Source organism: Gordionus sp. m RMFG-2023, chromosome 4, assembly GCF_954871325.1.
Source record: "Gordionus sp. m RMFG-2023 chromosome 4, tfGorSpeb1-WG-v2, whole genome shotgun sequence".
Classification (NCBI taxonomy): domain Eukaryota; kingdom Metazoa; phylum Nematomorpha; class Gordioida; order Chordodea; family Parachordodidae; genus Gordionus; species Gordionus sp. m RMFG-2023.
The window spans coordinates 29488138-29508685 of NC_088778.1; the positions used below are offsets into that span (position 1 = coordinate 29488138).

At 24.4% G+C, this 20548-nt stretch overlaps 1 protein-coding gene and 1 long non-coding RNA gene across 2 annotated transcripts; both read right to left on the reverse strand.

The window, feature by feature from the left end:
- Positions 1–6572: 6572 nt before the first annotated feature.
- LOC135927734 (uncharacterized) lies at positions 6573–9051 on the reverse strand. The gene is made up of 3 exons (XR_010572165.1): positions 8961–9051; positions 7753–7820; positions 6573–6652 (listed from the first exon to the last, which is right to left on the reverse strand). It is a non-coding gene; the product is annotated as an uncharacterized LOC135927734 (long non-coding RNA).
- A 4170-nt stretch (positions 9052–13221) lies between these two features.
- LOC135928803 (uncharacterized) lies at positions 13222–19482 on the reverse strand. The gene is made up of 7 exons (XM_065465267.1): positions 19395–19482; positions 17678–17851; positions 16519–17054; positions 16384–16467; positions 16093–16241; positions 15781–16003; positions 13222–13287 (listed from the first exon to the last, which is right to left on the reverse strand). The coding sequence occupies exons 1-7, from the start codon at positions 19480–19482 to the stop codon at positions 13222–13224; spliced, it is 1320 nt and encodes a 439-aa protein (XP_065321339.1).
- Positions 19483–20548: the final 1066 nt, after the last annotated feature.

A 20548-nucleotide genomic window follows, 5' to 3' on the forward strand; every position in this document is an offset into this window, starting at 1 on the left:
CTTTTGTTGTCAATCAATATAAGAGGGTTTTTAGAAAATGTTGCCAACTCCTTTATAAAAAGTTGAGAAAGAAAATAAAATTCTCACGCGAAGTAGTGACCCTGGATTTTAAATTTAGCAATATATAATCTACTCTACCTTATTCATTTTTATTTATAATAATATTTTTGAATATTATAAATATCTTAGTAAAGGAGAGCGGCCTTCAGTTGGAAGGAGACTTTAAGTTAGTGGAGGGTCATCATCGCAGAGTAATGGATTTGTGAATGTTAATTTATTATATTTTGTATACTAGTAAACTAAATATCTATATTTTAACGTGGTCAAAAGTTTATAAAATAAATACTAGCTATTGTTTTTTAGATATTTTAAAATAGTAGTAATTAATAAACTAATAAAATATTTTCTTTTTTATTGAATTAAAATTAATTAAGTTCGCTTAAGATCAAGCCAACTCTAACATGCGCTTTAAAAAATATTTCCTAATCAGAAATGGTTTATAAAAAATATTTAACAGGGGTTTCTTTCCGAGATGTGGAAATGGACTTTGAGCTTCAGGGCACATATATAACGTATTTAAACATTATATGAAATTCTAATAAATATAAAAATATTCAGATTCGATTTTATTTTATCATTATAATAAAGAGAGAGAAATAATCATTAACCCTTTATTGCTTTTCCTTGAAAATAATTTACTACTTTATTGCGAAAATTTGATAATGATCTAGCTCTGCATTTATTTAATATAAAATAAAAAAACATTATATAATTTTATTTTTTAATATCTGTAAACAAAAAAAAATGAACAAAAACCGGAAATAATTGTTTTTTTTAGTTTAACGAAAATTAATTTTTTATATAAAAATTAGCTAAGCTATATAGTATATCAGAGATTTGCAGAGGTACCATTTGCACGACAAGGCCCCGATTTTTTTTTCAAAAATTATTTGCGCTCGGCCCGGTCCGAGTTTTATATTTTAAGGCCCTTTCCGGCCCGGATTTTTTTCTAAAAAAAATTTTCAGGCCCGGCCCATTTAAAAAAAAATATATTATATTTATTTTTGATTTTTATAGCTAATAATGGCGATTTCAAATATTTGGTTTTAAAATATACGGCCCGGCCCGATTTTTTTTGAAAAAATATTTTCAGACCCGGCCCTGGTATATTTTAAAAAAAAAATAAGGCTCGGCCTGGTTAGATGAAGGATAAAATATATTGCTTTAAGAATTAATACTTTTATTATAGACCCATTATAATACAATGATATTGCGGATCATGACCAAATATATATATATTGCAAACAAATCATAAATAATTTTCCAAATTAAAACTTTCTTTTAAAAGGATTAGACATTCTCAGCAAATTCATATTCATACCAAATGAGGAGGTTTTTGATCGAATTCATGGTTTAAAAAATAACTCTTTTTATATTCACAATATTTTGATGGTTCGCATATTAGAGCTCAAATAATTTAAGTTATTCTTTTTTAAAATTTATGAAAGGAGTACTTGTATAATTTTAAAAGATAATGGAAAAACAGAGTTAGGCCCAGGTTTTGGTTTCGTTCACATCCATATAAAATTCTGTTATGTGGACGCTGTATATATTAAATTTATCCGCCCTGCCGACCTGTCCTACAATTCGAGTTCAAAAAATCTGATCATATTTAATCTTTATTAGAATATCTCTCGTTGCCATATTTGTGTTTATTCGTATTAATGGTGGATTAATAAGATTCAGGCCCATGTAAACAGGTAGGGGGAAGGCATATTTCAAGATAAATTATATATATTTTTTTAGTACATAATTTTTTATATTTAATTATTTTTATATTCTTCGCCGCGATTTCACATTTGTTCCTAATGAGTAATTATATGATAGGTGTAAATAAAATGTCTTATACAAAATTAAATCTAAGATTAAGAGACATATGCCCCTTTATAAAGTGGAATGTGTTTATTATAGAAAACAATATAAAAATTGACCGCTCTCATCATATACTCTTTATTAGTTTCATTTTGTGATGAGAGGTGGTTTATTTAAAAACGTTAACATAACACAGTAAATATGAATAAATAATTGTGTAGAATAAATAATAAATCATTATCAAGCTATGCAATCTAAATGAAGTATGCAAAAACCCAAAACCATCAATCTAACAATGTTTTATTAATAAGAGGGTAAAAAAAATTTAAAAATTCAAATATTTGATTCATCAGCACGCGAAGGAGAAATCTCTAGTTGAACCGTCATTATTAACGAATAAGCTACCATGTATTAGGCAACTATAATTTATTGTGATAAAAAATAATTGCATATTTATTACAGATTTATTCAACAAAATATTATTTAGAATAAATGAATTCAATAAATATTAAAAGTGTACATATCATTATATATTATTTATATTTTTGACCTTATTTTATAAATCATATTTATTATAGTATTTAAAATTCATATTAATATCAAATATATCCTGGTTTAATATTCTATTAAGCACAGGGGCAGACTGGCCATAAGACGAAGTAGGCATTTTGCCAACGAGGCCGCGTGAAAATATCGATTTTTAAAGCCTATAAGAGGAAAATATCAAATAAGAGGCCGATTAGAAAAAAATAATAGTATTATGTTCACATTTCTCTTATTATTTATTTATTTTTAATGATATCTCTATTATTTGTATAACACATTATTTGAGAATTATCATTTTAATGCATAAAATATCAATAACATCGCTTGAGGCTACCATGTGTTTCTTTGTTTTTTTTCAAATGAAGTGAAAACGTTTCCGTTTGAATAGAGTGAAAGCTAAGTTTTGATTAATTTATTACATTACATTTTTATACATTGATTTATTGTAGAAATAATAGAACCAACATTTATGATTATTTCTTGTTCTTAATTCATTGAAATTAAATAAAACCCAGTTATAAAATTTTAATAAAATAAATTTTTGATCAATTTGATTTTCTAATGTTTTTTTTTTTTAAATTATTTTATTACTAAACGAACACAGATTTTTAAAATCTTACCTAATATTTGGATTACAACTATTTACTTATCATTTGCATAAATTTTCAGTAAAATTTATTGTACATATAATGAACTTTATACAACTATTTTTACACTTATTTTATATGATCATTAAATTGAGATATATGTAAAATATCAAAAGTAAACAACTTATTTATATTTCATAACTAGTAATGTTTTTTTATAATTAATTTTATAAAAATATTTATTTGAATTTCCAGTTCAAATCTTGATTTTTTTAGACATAAGTTATAAATTACTTATAGTATATGTTTTATGTTATGAAAAGATAACCTAACATGATGACTTTATTGCCTTATATTAAAATAAAATTCTAAAAAAATTTATATTAAATTTAATTTTACACTTATCTTGTTTATATTTATAATGAGTAAATGTACACAATGTATTATTTTTAGTAATTGATATATTTTTAAATATCATGCTTATAAATGCCAAAAGGTAATTTAAAGGTTGAGCTGAAAAATTAAGAGAAAAATGCTGGTCGTCTCAAAGTAGCTGGTGCTGATCCAAAACAAATTAAATTATCTATCTGTGATAAATCAATAACAAGTATATCTAATACTATTACTTCATGTTAAAAAAACTATTTTTTTAGGAATATCAACAATTGCCTCTCATTTACATCTACCTGAAACAACTACATTGTCTGCAACATCTTCATTTATTATTGCATAAGTTCAATCATTGCTAAACCCACCTAAAACTATATTATCCGCCATTACAGCAGATAAATCATTCACATACCCAGAAAATACATTATTTCCAGTTACAGCAATTCCATCTTTATTATCCTCATACTTGTCAGAAGGAACTACATCAATAATGTTCAGATATTTTACAAAATGGATTATTGATATCGGAAACAATTTCACCGTGGATATGAATATTAACGTCTCATTCATCTGACAATTTCATTATCTATTCTTATAAAGCCCTCCCTTCCCTTCCCTGATATATCTGATTAAATCGGTTATAACAAGATGGACCTCTTTATGAAATTAATAGCCTTATTACGGAGAATAGCCAATTTGACGAATCTTGTGATAAATCCAAATCGCAGAGATTTACAGATAATGACAAGTCGTTCATAGATATTTTGTATGGTTAGAGTTAATTGAAAAATATAATTTATTTATATTATTTTTCAATTTTAGAATATTTGGGATACTTCATACTCACTATAATTATTATAATATAATAAACCTAAAAAATGCTTTAAATAATTTTAAGTTTTGTAAACCACTTATTAATGCAATCCTGCAAAACATAGATAAAAGGCCTACAGTTGAAATATTGCTTATAATTTATGTTTTGTTTATATTTATTTTCAATAGATTAGAACACATCTGCAAAGAAGATTATTTTTTAAGAACAATAATTCGCCCTCTATTTAAATATTAGAGGTCAACGATTGAAAAAAAATATTTTGACACAAAAAACGTAGACTTTTATTTCTCACATACCATATTTTGATAAAGATAAAAAAATTTGATGAGGATCTGAATGAAGATTCCTTTGAAGATGATCGCTTTTTTAAAAATAAGTATTATTCCAGGGATCCAAACCAAACCTGAACCATTAAACCGCTAAAAACCTGTATTTTTTATCGAACCTAAACCGAACCTAAACCACTAAAATAATTTCTAGCCGAATCTTAACCGAACCGCTAAAATGCCTCTTAACTGGTACGAGCCTTATGATTTTATGCCTATAAAATAATATGCAAATTATTACTATATTGTTAAAATTTTAATTATATTCGAATTGTATGAAAGATTATTAGCAATCACATTTGATTGATAAGTGTCAGTCATAATTTTTATAAAGTATAGTATATTGCCATTTTACAGCATTTTTTAAATATTTTAAGCTTATAAATTATAATGCCTAGAGAAAATTAAATCCAATATATAAATTATTTATATATAGTATCATAAATGACACATCAAAATGTAATATCACTGATTGTTAAATAAATATGAATCATAAATTTTGAGCTTTACAAAAAAAAAATCACCCTCTAGAATTTGATAAAATTAACAAAATATCACAATAAAAGCCTAGTAAAATAGAAAAGTTTAAGATGTCATCAAGCCAACAGATGATAGAAGAAGCATTAAAAAAACAAACAATATCAGTAAAACTAAATAAAAAAAAATAATCGATGATTGTACTGAGTTGGTCACTTTTAATAGCAGACCATTCAAATTAATCGATGATAGTTTTAAAAAAATTCTTGATCCTTATTAGAAGCCGTGGGTAAAATTAAAATTAATTCTCAAAATATCTAATCTAATGTTGCAGAATATAAGCCTTAAGTATTTGGTAATATATAATCAAAGAAATAAATATTATAGGTAATTTTTCTAAAAAACCTAAGTTAAATAAAACTATGAATATTTTAAACTATTAGAGAAATCAGAGTAATCGATGCCCAGAATTATGTAAATTGTTTGATATCATACTGGCAGTGCCAGCTACCCAAGTTAGTGTGGAAAGGTTTTTCAACCATTAAATTTATATTATCTCTTTATAGATGTAATTTGAGTGAGAACGAATCTTGAAAATATATTAATTGTGCGGCCTAATAAAAAATTTTAAGTAAATAAAGTTAAATATTGTTCATAGTAAAATTAATTGATTTGTATGATTTATAATTTAAATATTATTTTATAATCTGCAATTAATAAAAAGGAAGGTTTTATGTATGTTTTTTATTTTAATGATGAAATAAAAAAAATATACCTCCCTATACATAATTAAAATGTAGATTTAAATACAAAAATATTCAAACCAAAGGTTCGAACCGAACCGATATATTTATTTTTTACGAACCTAACCTGAACCTTGACCGTTATTTTTATCCGAACCTGAACCTGAACCGAACCGGTATTTGTTTCGGCTTGGATCCCTAGATTATTCTGTAATTTTTTATAAATTTCCTAAATAAAAATTTCTATTTATTAAATATAATAGATCTCTGCGTCAGTTGTTATGATTATCTGAACAAAATTTTGAAAATCAATAAAATATCTTATCTTATAATATATTATTTAAGTAAAATTTAATTTATTGTATTAAATATAAGAAGAAAAAAATTATTATAAAAATATCTCATCTTATAATTTATTATTTTTGTATACTTTTATTTTATATTATAAATAGGAAATCTTTGTGTATAATACAAAATTTTTGAAGTAACGAACGCGTTACGTTTTGAATAGTCACGCCTTCCCTTTATTACAAAATAAAGATAACGAAGTAACGCGTTTCTTTTTTTGAAGTAACGTTTATAGTAGTATAATAAATGATTAAAATTCCAAAAAAAAATTGAATCCAAATCTTCAAGAAACAAAATGTTTAAAACCCCAAACACCTGATCTGAACCAATATTAATTTTTAAACCCGATCCTAAACCATAACTATAATATGGCAAAAATGATATCTATTTTGATTATAGGATGGTTAGTAGCACTTGATCTCTTTCTACCACAAGGAACATTTATGCGGCGAATATTGAGTTTGACATTTTTCACTGCAATTCCAGCTCTTCAAAAAAGGCTCGAATTCTGATAAAACGGCATTTACCCTATATAAAAATTGAATGTTTATTAAATTTATATAAGGCTGTGTCCTAAATCTAAAAAATAAAAATAAATAAATTATAAATTTGGAAGAAAAAAATAATATAAGCCATTTTTAATGTAAAAAAATAAAATAGTGTTCTAAATATTTTTTGGTCATTTACAAAAATTCAAATTCATTAATTTCTATTATTTTTTTTTGAAAAAACTAGTAAATTATATTAAAGCATGTTATTCTTCGTTTTTTTTGATTATGTTTTTGTTCTTTATTATTTCTTTGTAAAAATAAATAATGAATTATTTCGGACATGTTTCTTAATTTGCGTAAATTTATAAATTTTAGGTTTTTTTTCAAAACATTTAGGACACAGTAATGAAATTTGATATTGAGAAATATATCCATTATCTCATGCATGTTATATAAGGTGCAAATAATATTTATCAGATTTCTAACTGAATTTGCCAATCAAAAAAATAAATGAAAAATCTTAATGAGATTATTTTAGGGTTACTTCCAAAAATCTGTGAATTCTTTCAAAACTCTCAGAAATTTTAAAATTTTAGTGAAATCGAACGTTAAATTTTTGAAATTTTCTAGAAATATATTTTATCAAATATTTTCTTATATGTTTTCAATAAAGTTTTCGATATTTGCAAATATTTTAAAATCAAATTTTGAACACAGGCTTGGTTATATATATTTATTTTATTATATAATGTATATTATTTCAGAAATTATCATTAAAGAGTATTGTATTGTTAAAAAGCATTGGATCAATTTTTTAAAACGGCCCGATTAAGATTTTAGCCATATTAATATCATACAAGTCTGGTGATTCTGCTCATAGATGTCAGAAAGATTTGGCGCTCTATTTGTTAAATCTCGAGGCTTATATAATACTATTTTGGCTAAAATCTTAATTTGGCCATTTTTAAAAATCGATCCCAAATCGGGTTTTTAACAACACTAAAGTGTAGACTTTTTAATTATTCTTATTCGAATTTCACTCATTTGAATCCCAAATGAGTTGGGCCTTTCGATATTGATAATTAATAATGCACCAACTATTTCAAGAGTAATATGTTAAATTTGGTATGCGATTACCTAATTTCGCCCGGAGAATGATCAGATTCATCTAATTGAAGGTCAGGTGATCTTTGTTCACAGAATTCCTAAAATATTAATGATTTTTATAATTATTTTTTTAAAAAAAAAGTATTCCAAAAATCTTTTATTACACTTTTAATTTCCCCAAGTTATCATTCATTCCTTAATTTATAGCTTTTTTAAAAAAAGGTTTGTTACAGATTAGTAACAAATAGTGCTTACTTAATCAATTTACGTATTATATTAATATATTACTTTTTCTTTTTTATCATTACTTGTATTTACCGAATCAATTTACATTACTTTTTTTACAAAATGTTTTACTTGAGGCTGAAAATTAAATATATTTTTATATATAGATATCGCGTAAAGATTGAAATAAAAAAAAGGTTGCACATCTTAGTAAAAAGAGATAATAAGTCAATATTATACACAGACTAATACACATTTTACAGGCTAATTCCGCCCAATACCGACTATTAGAGAGACGATAACAATTCTCAGGGAAAGACCTTCCCTTCTTTTCAATAAAGTCAAATTAAGCATCCTAAATCAATAAAATCAATTTTACAAAATCAATTAAATTAACAATAAAATAAAATAATTGTTATTTCTAACCGTAATTCATCAAGGGGAAAATGTGTAATTTTCTTATTTAGGATGGAATATATAAAATGAGATTAAGTAACAAATAACACAAAAACAAAACAGAAAAAATAATAATATATTTTTTAATTTAAAAAGAAATTGATTCAAAATCTAGAATTCTTCAAATTTTCTAGATAGAATTGGCTGAAATTCACAGTGTGGAGGTTCTAATTCATGTTGAAATAATATATCTCCAATCAATATCAAATTTAAAAAAAAAATAAAATCCTTTAATTTAAAATGGATTTTGTTTTGGCTTCTGTTTTCGTTTATGTTTTGAATTTTCTTACTTGACATTCAAAAAAAAATCATTTTTTTTAGTCCGATCCATACAGAGTTTCTAAATGGTTCGATTTGAGCCGATTTTTAAAAATGGCTAACTCAATATAGCTAGAAAAATATTGCCTAAGCCTCAAGATTATGCCAATAGATGTTCAAACCTTTGTGACATCTTTAACCAAAATCCTCAGGCTTGCATAATATTTTTTCTAGATAAAATAGTGAGTTAGCCGGCTAAAATCGAGCAACAATAGTAGATCCATATAAAAATATTTTACTTGTGCATAAGCCATAAAGAAGACTTGATCTGAGGTTATATTTTTAGATCCGAAATTATAGGTAGTGTCTTTTTTATATTTTAGACTAGCACGCAGAGCCTAAAAAAAATTTAATTAAGACATTATTCTCTCTATATATAAATTGAAAAATAAAATGTATTATATATAGCCAAATTTTAAGACAGATTTTATGAGGTTTATTGACAATTTTTCAAAATCTTTCTTGTATTTGAAATAAAAATTTAAACAGGGTTTTGAGTTTAGTGAGATTTATATTTAAAATAACATCAAAAAGTATATTACTTGATACGCTAATTTTACTGAGCTAATATCAGCTATATTTTCTGAAAGTTGAACATATCCTTTCATCTTTTTGCGGATAAATTTAAAAATATAATGACAATAATAATAGTATTTATACCCTTAATTTTCCATCTAGTATGTAAGAGTCATATTTGTGTATGATGCATTCCATTTTCTCTCTAATAAGTTGCATAATTTTAGGAGTTAACCATTCTCTTTCAACACCATTTTCATCATGCTCTATTCCTATTTGACTCGAATTTAAAATTGAGTTAAATCTATTATTACCAACTGCATCTAAACCGTGAAACAATTCATGAGTTAATACATGTCCTAATGCCCCATAAATGAATGGCCTTATCAAAAAATTATAATAAGATAATCATAAATTTTATGGTTTACATGGTATTTTCTGATTTTATCGTTGAATCAATGACCTGATAACCAATATCTGTTTAGAAAGAATATTAGAATTTAGTCATGTTAATAATATAAAATTTATATATAAAAAAAAATTATTTAAAAATTTTATCATTAAATAATTATACCCGTAATATAATTTAAAAAAAAAAATATTTTGACTTATAAATTAAATTAAGATATAAAATAGTATAATTAAATACAAATTATTTCTGTTCGAGATATAAAATGATCCTTCTTAAGGAAAATAATATACAGCACAAATGTTTCTATATAAAACAAAGATAAATAATTTTACAACATAAAATCAAGAAATGGTATTTATATAAAATTATTATATATATTTATTTTTAGTTTTAATGTCTTACGGCAATAACGAAAATATCATTGACACGATTTATATTATATTTAGTTTTTGCTTATTTAAATTCAGTTTATATCGTTACTTTTATTATTGCGTAACATAGAATGATTATTTACTTATTGATTTATTTAAACATATTTAAATTGTTGACAAAAAAGAGATGTATATAAACAGCCAAGTCATGTATTATTCACTATGAAGTGATACATATATTTTGAAACATGATTTAAATTCTTATAGTTATATAAATTAAAATCTGTGACAATTATAGAATGTGTAAAATACATTATTCTCCAAACCACACCAAAATCTTTCTTTATAACAAAAATAATAATGAGTTAAAATGAATAAGATTACGATAAAAAAAAATTACTTACAAAACAAAAGTAAATACAAAAAGTTTAAAAAATAAAACGATTTTTAGTAATTCATATTTTGAATATCAATCTTCTCTCATAATTTTTTTTTATAATAGCGTTGTACAAATTGCAATCATCGAATGTTCTTAAATTTTAAAAGGATATCGTTATATTTTTTGATCCTTAAATATTCTGTTTATATAAATCATCTCATTATTTAATTTAAATATTTATCAAAAAAATGTTTTTTATAATAAAGTATATTATTAATAAATTATGCCATATATATATTTTGCGCATTAATGTTAATTATTGTGAATTTTTTTTAAAATACCTAATAAATATTTTATAATTATAAGCCTTTATACTCTGGAATATTTTCCTTTTAAAAATTAAACTAATATTTTCTTTAATTTTTAAGAGGTATATAACTGGTATTTTTGTCGTTCTAACTGGCCCTCGATGCGTAATCAATAGATTTTTATTTTGTGTCGTTTATATATTTTCCAACATTTTCCTCCTTGTAAAAATGTGATAGTGGGCAATGAGTTTTGTTCAGCTGTAATGAATCAGTATCATATATGTTTTTTTAAAAGTTGATCAAGATGTCCCCTCAGTACCCCACTTCTATTTGATATAACAAATTGCTTTCTTTATTTATTATGACACCTTCATCTCATTTGGTTAATCCAAATATCTCATACCAAATTTTGTCTCCGATATTGTTTTTCGGTAAAGGTGTGAGCATGATCTTTTCGTTATATATTTTATGATTTAACAAATCCCATTTAGTTCTCATGTTTTGATTGAACATTAATTTTATTGAAAGAATGCATGTCATACTATTTAAGTGTGTTTCTTTAATTAAATATAGATTAAGAGCAATATCTAAATTTATATTATTTTGTTCCATAAACTTTTGGAAGTTTTGATTGGATGCTGATGGTGTGCTCAAGTCAGAAAGTGATGTATGTCATGGTCTTCATAAAAATTTTTAAACAATTGACCTGTAAAGCTTAAGCCATAATCCGTGACTATTTGTTTCCGAATATGAAAAACAATTTTAAGTAATTCAATTTGAATAACACTACTTGAAATAAAAATAACCCTCCAAATCCAAAGTTTACATATTCTGAATCATATTTTATATTTTTTACTATCAAGTTATTATTCAAAGTGAATTTGTTATATATTATAATAGAAAATGAATATCTCTTTTTATTTAAAGCTTTTGAGTCTCATGCCTTTCTAACAAGTAATGGAATTAAAAGGTATTATTAAGATTGTTAACCTGTCCATAATCAATTTAAAGTTCTCACATCTTCTTTTCCCCCTTCTTATTAGTTACCTCATTTTGCAATAAGTTAACTTATATCAATCTTTTTATTCAATCTCATAAAAATGGAAATTAGAAATTTAAGACGTGCGTAGGAAACCGCTATAAAAAAAATGACGTTGCCTAATATATATTTATAAAACAATAATATTTTAATTTACAAATTAGGTTTTCGTAGTAATCGTAGTTTGCGTTATGGTCATAAGCCATTTGATCTCTTTTATAATATCTATTATATAAGAAAAAAAAGAAGAAGCATTTAATTAATTTTTATGCCTTTCTTCATCGACATTTTACCCGTCATTCAAGTTAGCACAAATTCAGGGCGAAATAAGAAATAAAGAAAGAAATATAATATTTTGTTATTTGTATAATTGGCCGAAAATTAGCGCTAACTTTGGATGTAGAGTTTTATATATAATTTTAGGGTTAGAAAATTTTTGAATAATTTTTCTATTATCTGGCAAAGGTAAATTTGTTATTGTTACAGCAAAGCGATATAGTTAAAAACCATTTAATTATTTAAGTTTAATTATATTCTAAGTATATAGACCTCGCCAAAATGGAAATGTTCTAGCCCATCATTTCCATGTTTTGTTAAAGTAAATACCTTTCTATATTTCAAAGTTTTAATGTTAAATTTCGCGATTTTCAAATTCCTTATAAAAAAATATTTTTTTTTTTTATCTCATCCATTTCATATCACCTAAACACAAAGTTAGCTTTATATTTTAAAAAAATAGGGAAAGGTGTCAATAAAAATAGCCTCATATTAAAATAATATTTATAGTTTAGAAATTAATTAGGTATATATTGGATATGGCGATCGCTGTGTGCTTTCTAGGGTATTGATTTAAAGAGTATCATGCTAAATTTATCAATTTTGGAATTCATGAAGGAAACATTATTTATTTTATCTGTTTAATATTATCAAATGCATATGTATGGGCTAGAATTTAGTATTTTTTTAAATAAAAATAGACATAGCATGGGACCTAAATTATTGTTTTCAAATGAGCCATTTATCGACGGGTGTGATGTAACATATAGTCTCGATAATTTCTGCCGAAAAAGAAGATACATTTATTATTGCTCAATTTTAAAAGTATAAATAGTTGAAAATATTGGCATCATTTTTCGAATATATGTATCTTTATATTTTCCAAATATACTTTATTAATCTCAAAGATATAAAATACTAAATCTATTTTTTTACTATATTTTAAGAGGGTTAAAATAAAATACTTATGTACTTTTGATTTATTGTCATATTAAGAATTTCTGCATAGTGTAATCGCGTCAAAGTAAAAATATTTTTATTGAAGTCAAGAGGATCAATTGCAACCTAGATTATAAAAAAAACATGTCAATATTTTGGAGATAATATGTTATCAATTTAAAGTAAAAATATTACATTAAATTAAGCTCATATTGAAAGGGAGTAAATTATTTTCATAATGTATATAACATATAATATTTTTATGTAACCGAAAAGTCTTCAACTACTGTATTGGGTTGATCTGTTGTAAACTTGATCTTTTTAACCTTATAATTTAATTCATTTTTAACGATATAATATATATAAATATATATATTTCAATTATTTTAATTATTTATAAAATATATAATTTTATAATAATTTAAATTGTGTTTTAACAATTAAAATAGTGTTGTTAAATGGCTCGATTTGAGCCGATATTTTAGTTAGATAAATATTGTCTAAGCCTTGAGATTATGAATAATGGATGTCCAAACCTTTGTTCCATCTACGAGAGAAATCTTCAGGCTGCGTAATATTTTTCTGGATAAAATATTGAATTAGCCTTTTTTGAAAATCGGCTTAAAACGAGCTGTTTAACAAATTGAAATATAATTCTATTTTTGTAATTTTGATTTTTTTTCGAATAATACCCAAATCGTTTACAAATTTTATGCTTATTTTAAATGTTTATTTTTCTTTATATTTATTTTAATATATTTATCGTCCATCTAGGTACTCAAGTTTTAATCTGGAGGGTTTGGGGAAGGGGAAGGGGGGAGATTGTTAAAATATTTTCCAAAAAATTGACAGATGTAGCAAATGAACGCTAATAAAAAAAAATTTGAATGCAATTAATAAATTATTCAAATAACTTTCTAAGGGGATAGGTTCTAAATCGCTAAACAAAAATCGCTAAAAATTGGGAACCGGGCTTATATCTCCTAGAAAATTTTTAAAGTAAATTTAAATTAATATTAATAGATACTAGGGGACTAAACACTTGTATTTAATCCCCTAGTATCTATTAATATAAATTTCAAATTTACTTTAAAAATTTTCTGGGAGATATAAGCCATGTTCCCAATTTTTAGCGATTTTTGTTTTAGCGATTTAGAACGGGAACCTTTCTAAGTCATCGCTTATAAAATATAATATTTAATTTTTGATAAGCCTTAGTAATCAGTAATTTGTGTTTAAAGGGAATTGTAAGGGTAAATATACTTTTTTTTGGAACATTTAATAATCATATATATAAAAGGCGTATACTAGCATTTCATATGTATATCTGGGCGATTCATTTTTTGAGCGTTTCAGTATTATTTAAATCTGTATTAAGAAACAGCGCATTCATCTTTTTTATCAGAACATTAAGAATTTATTCAGAGCGTTTTAGGTGTTTTTTTCTGGGATTTTCAGTTTTCTGAGCGATTAAATAGAAGCCAATTAATATTAACCTAAAAAGGTTTTAAATTATTTTTAAAAATTATTATGCTAATAACATTTCACCCCCTTTCCATTGATTTAGCCAGCCTATGATCAATAAAAATTTTTTTTAGCATGAGGTTTAGAATGTTTGAAAATGCATAAAGAAGTTACTTTGTTGATAAGAGCGTTTCTGGAGAATGTATCTAGCCATACTATACTTTTTAGTTCAGATACTAATGTTTTTATCATCTCCTTGAATATAATGCGTGTCTTTTAAAAGAATTTAAACAAATAAACAAATATAGAGACCTTTATAATTTACATGTGAAAATATGAATAAATGATTATATATGGTTGTAACTTATATATCTCGCCGTAAATGCGCGTTAATTTAATATATATATGTGAATTAGAAATTACTCCAAAAATTTAGGCCCATTTTGCCTGAAATTTATTTGCTACCTATTTTTATAAATTATTACTGGAATAATCGGTAAAAACTGATCTCCAAACTTAAAAAGGGTTCAAAAAATTATTTAGATATTAGAAAGAAAGAAAGAAAGAAAGAAAGAAAGAAAGAAAGAAAGAAAGAAAGAAAGAAAGAAAGAAAGAAAGAAAGAAAGAAAGAAAGAAAGAAAGAAAGAAAGAAAGAAAGAAAGAAAGAAAGAAAGAAACAAAGAATTATCTAAAGTACATTCTATTTCAAGTGGATTTGGTTTAAAATTAAAACAAGCGCTAAATAATTTAAAGCGAGAAATTTATTGTGAAAATGATTTTGATATTCCTTGTTGCAAAGTTCCCATATATATTTTTTTCAATATTAAATAAAAATTTTTTAAAAGATGACAATATTTAAGGTTGTTAATAATGTAAACTGATACTATTATACGAATAAAAATAAAGGATAAAAATAAAATATTTCTATCAGATTACTTGAACCAATCAGAAAATACTTTCTAAATAGAATATAGGATGTAATCAATAAATTTTAAAAAAATAAAACGTTGTTCAAATGTATTAGCATTATAAATAAACGAGTTTGGAGAAATGCTCTTCAAAATAAAAAAAATCTTCAAAGATTTTCCCTGAAAATTTTTGTAAAGAGGATTTCTTTCTTTCAAATGCTCAAACATGTTTAATGATCAAATTTTATCTAAAATTTTAAATGTTGAAAATCTTTTATAAGTAATCTTTGGTGATTTTAATGCATACAAAATATTTCATGATGAAATAACAAATTTTTAAAAAACTTTTAATCTTCTCCAATTTTGGGATCTTCTTAAAAGTTCATTGCTCAAAATTTTGGTAAAAAAATCTTCAAAAAATAAGTTTATAATGTTAATACTATTTACCAAGGACACCTTTTTCTGATTATAAACTCTGTCCAGATACATGCTTTCGATCGCGTTTGGAAAAAATTTCTCTGTTTGATCAAAACAATATTTTCTCACAGGTTTATTGTTTTTCGAATATGCGAGAAAATGGGAAACTTTGCTATAGAAGGTTTGATATTTGTGGGGCAAAAATAATATCCACTCGCGGAGAACAGAATACATCAAATAATCGTTGACGGCTCTAAAATGCCCAAGGAGATTATTATGTAAAATAAGAATTATAAAACAATTTTATGTATATAAATGTTTTAAGTTTAAATTTTCGTTAACTTGAAAAAATGGGTATTGTGACGATTAGAGGATATCAAATTTTGTAATCTTTCGAAATACTCGATATCGCTTATAATAACTCTGGTTTGAGGATTAAACGAAAGACCGTAGGATGCAAATAGGTCGGCTAGATACATTGACCAATCCATCTAAAGGTTTAATATATTATAAGTCAATAGTCGTTTTTAGGTGAAAAGGGATATATTATTATAAAAATTATATTAATTTGTTTAATAATAAATGTTATATGATAGAAGAAACTTTTAAAAATAATTTTTTAAAAAGCATTACAAAAGGAAATCTTTGATTTAAATCGGCTACGTCGAAAATTTCATTTGCATGAATGTCACCCATTCTTTCATTGATTTCTATAAACTAAATAAAAAAATTATATTTAAATTTTGTTTATGTTGTTGTTTACATTACTCGACTGATATTCCGTTCGAACTCGATAACCATGTTTATTTCATAGCCTTTTAATCTTAGGAAATGACTCAATGTGTTCTTCACGTATTTTTCGTATAATCCTAAAGTAGTTGGGTCGGAATATTGCTCGTAATTAATACTAGGAGTGCCAGGTTTAATAGATATAACGATTTCATTGGACACCAATGATATAACTTCGATATATATCAAGGCAGATGATATGCCCATTTGTGATAAAAGTTTTTGGAAAGGGAAACATAATGCAGTTGCTACCGTTTTCCCAGATTTTGCTCGACAACCTTTGACATTTAAATTAATGTGATCGATAATATCTCGTCTAATGGAGTCATATTTCTTGGCCTTCAAATATTGTGAAACATTTTTCCATAAATCTCCTGCCAATATATTCTCGTAAAAGTAGTTGTAATTTGATGTAAAGGCCTTGTTCGGTAACACAAATCTTTTCATGCAAGACTGATGATATCTGGCAGCATTTTGTTTAAAACTGGAATTAAGCCGAGTTGTATCGTTTGCCACTGTGCATGTAATTTTGTTTCGACACATAATATTTATATTAGGCAAAATTTATTTAATGTAATATCATTTATTATATTGATGATTTTCAAAGTTCGATTTTTGTAATAATTAATTTTTTAAGCTTAGATAATATGTATATGGTTCTAATCTAAAAAAATTTTAAAATTTCATCTAAGGCATGATTACTTTATAGGCTTAAGCAAGATTTTCCTCAAATGAGAGGAAGAACTTTTGAATACATTTTATTTGATATCTTTAAGCCAATTTTTGCTTTTTGAATAAAAAAAGAATTTATTTTGCTCGTCTTAGATGGCATAAAGATTTAGATCTTTTAACTCGAGTTTAGGCAAGATCATTATGCCTAAAATATCGAGTTAGCCGTTTTTAAAAATCGGCTCAAAATCGAGCATTTTAACAACACTAGATAACACTAAAACATTTAATTAATGCATTAATTATTCCAAAATATATTTTATTATTTTTATTAGTTGATTTGGAAGAATAGTATAAAAAAAAAATTATTATTTTTGCTAAAAATATGTATATAGAACACTATAATATTCATTGTTGGTACTATAATTAAATCTTAAATATTATAGGATGATGGAAAAAGATAACTTACTTAAATAATCATGAAGCATGTTCTTACTAATTTGGGTAATTTGTTCAGTTTCAGATTCCAACGATATGACGTACTTTTTTGTTTGCCACGTGGAACAAGAAAAAGCGTAAAAATCTTCGCAAGGATTTATGCTGTCATTAAAAGTTTCTTCCTTTAAGCCACTTTTAGTGGAGACTTTTTGGTAAAGTAAGAAATATATATAAAAATAAATTAAAATGAGAATAATATATTGTTAAATTATGTAGCATTATGATATATAAAAAAAATAATCTTAAATGATTTGGAAAACAATTTTTATAAAAAATTGCAACTAAATTAAACACATAAAATAATGTTTTTTTTATAGTAAATCTTATTTGAAAATTCTAAAATATGACCAGAAATTAATAAATATTATTTAAAGCAGGAAAGCTAGTGACGAGAAATACTGTAAATTATTTTAGGAAATTTTAAGAAGAACTTTAAAAAAAAATATTTTTCAATTTTAATATAGGTGGGCTAAGAGCTCAAAATGGACATGGTTTAACAACACTAACACATTGACTAAAAAAATTTAAATGTATTATTCTTAAAGTAAAGAAAATGATCGTGAAAATATGAAAGGAAATTAAATATCATTTATATACTTGATAATTCGACAAATCCTAGAAATATTGTAATGAAGATATGCTTGACCATGTTTTATTATTTATTATTAGTCTATAAGTTTAAGCTTGCAATAAACTCGATATTCTTTTTTAATTTCTCAAATTTAAATTATTATGAAAAGAAAATTAAAATTCAACTGATTTTTTCTATTAATTTCAGGTAGAATCTTGATTTTATTTTAGTAAAAACAAGCTTGGGTAAATAACTTTAAAATCTTCAATGTAAATATCAAGACATAAAATAGAGAAAATCTTCTAGATAAATCTTTATTTTTACTAACTTTCTTAGGTAAATAATTTAATTATTCAAAAAAAAAATAATAAACTACTGTCAACGGAATTATGTAAACATTAAGAGTCATTTTTTCTTTATTTCGAATTTTACTTCAACAAATATTAGAATTGGAAAAATATAAAAAAAGTTGTTATTTAAACATTTATTTTTTTCATTTCAATGATTCCACCACTTCCTGCTTTTATTTTCATCTTCCTCCTTTACGATCGTGCATGGGTTAAACTATATGTAAAAGTCTAAGTCAAGAGTCCACATATGGTTGATTTTAAAACGTGAATGATGAGACTCACTTGAATAACGAAAACACGTTACCAGATTCTGAATGGTATAATATTTTTCCTGTTATGAACCTGACATCTAAGTATTTATAATAGCAGATTTTTTTTAAAAAAAACAATGGCGAAAAGTAGCCAAAACAAAATTATTTGCACTATGCTAGTTTTCTAAGCAAGCAGAGAGCCTAGCAAGGTTTTAAATACCGGCCGCGTTTTAGATTAAAGAAGAACACTATTTCAATTCTGATCATTTCATTTGATTTTTCTTTAACTAATTTTGAAAAATAAACTAGGTTAGCTTTTAATCTTATTATAAATTTGCTATTCAACTATACAAAAAACCCTTATTAAATTTTTACAAGTTGACTGCTTATAATTTTACACGTGAGTATTAGTGTTGCTAAAAGGTTCGAATAATTTTACACGTGAGTATTAGTGTTGCTAAAAGGTTCGAATATTTTTTGATCAAAATTTTGCCAAAATAATATTATGCAAACAACCTCGAGAATTTGTTAATAAATGTTCACCATTTTGTCCTCTATGAGCAAAATCTTTAGGGATGCAAATATCTTTTGGTGGGTTATCCATTTTTTAAAAATCCAGCCGTTTAAAGCAACACCACTAAAAACACATATTTAAAATGTTTTAAAATTTTTTTTTTTTATTATCGTTATATTTTATATTTTAATCAAATCCACATAATTTCAAATCCGAATAATAAATTAGAAAATATATTATTTAATTATTTTAGGCACAGCAGATAAATAAAATCAATTAAGGTATATATTTTTTAAGTAAAAAAATAAACATTCATTTAGTATTTATAAACGGCTCGATTTGATGTTAGGCTTTTATTTAGGAATAATATATAAATTTAGCTTTGTTTTTGACAAATACTGGCGTAATGCTATTTTTAAGCTTTTGCATGCATTATATGCTATTATTTATTTTTTTACTGTGCCTTTTTATATATTTTTTTTAAAAGTGGAACATATTAAATTTGTTTACCCTGCCACCTTCCTTATTTGCATACTTAAAAAAAATATATTGATATTTAAAATATAACTCATCATCATCTATACCATACATTAATCTAAAAATTTAATTTAATTAAAAATTAATACATTTAAAAAATTATGTAATATATTTTTTTAATATAGAAATATTTTACAAAAAGAAGAATGGAGCTAAATAAAATTGAAAGGGTATAGAAAATAAATTAAATGATGTATTTTAAGAAACAATTAAACTAGTAATTTCGATAATTTAAAGAGTGAGAAAAAACTATAAAATCAAACATTTCTAAATATGCTATTTTTCATTGACCAAATTGTTAAATATTAAAAATGATATTCTTCACTCTTTCGGCGTTGCATGATAAGATTGGATAAATTGTTAACAAATTATATATATTTATGCGATATTAATAAACTTGAGAACGCTACTTCTCTAACATTTTATCTATTAGACTAGTTTTTCTTTCTTAAAATTGATCAAACTCTTATATTTATGACATGTATATCGTACCTAATTAATTTAATTTTAAAAAATTGTAGAATCTCTTTCTAGAAAAATTAGGTCTTACATTTTTTTTTGGCGATAAAAGCGTTCAAAATTAATTTTATATAAATATCATCCTTAGCTTTTAACTATT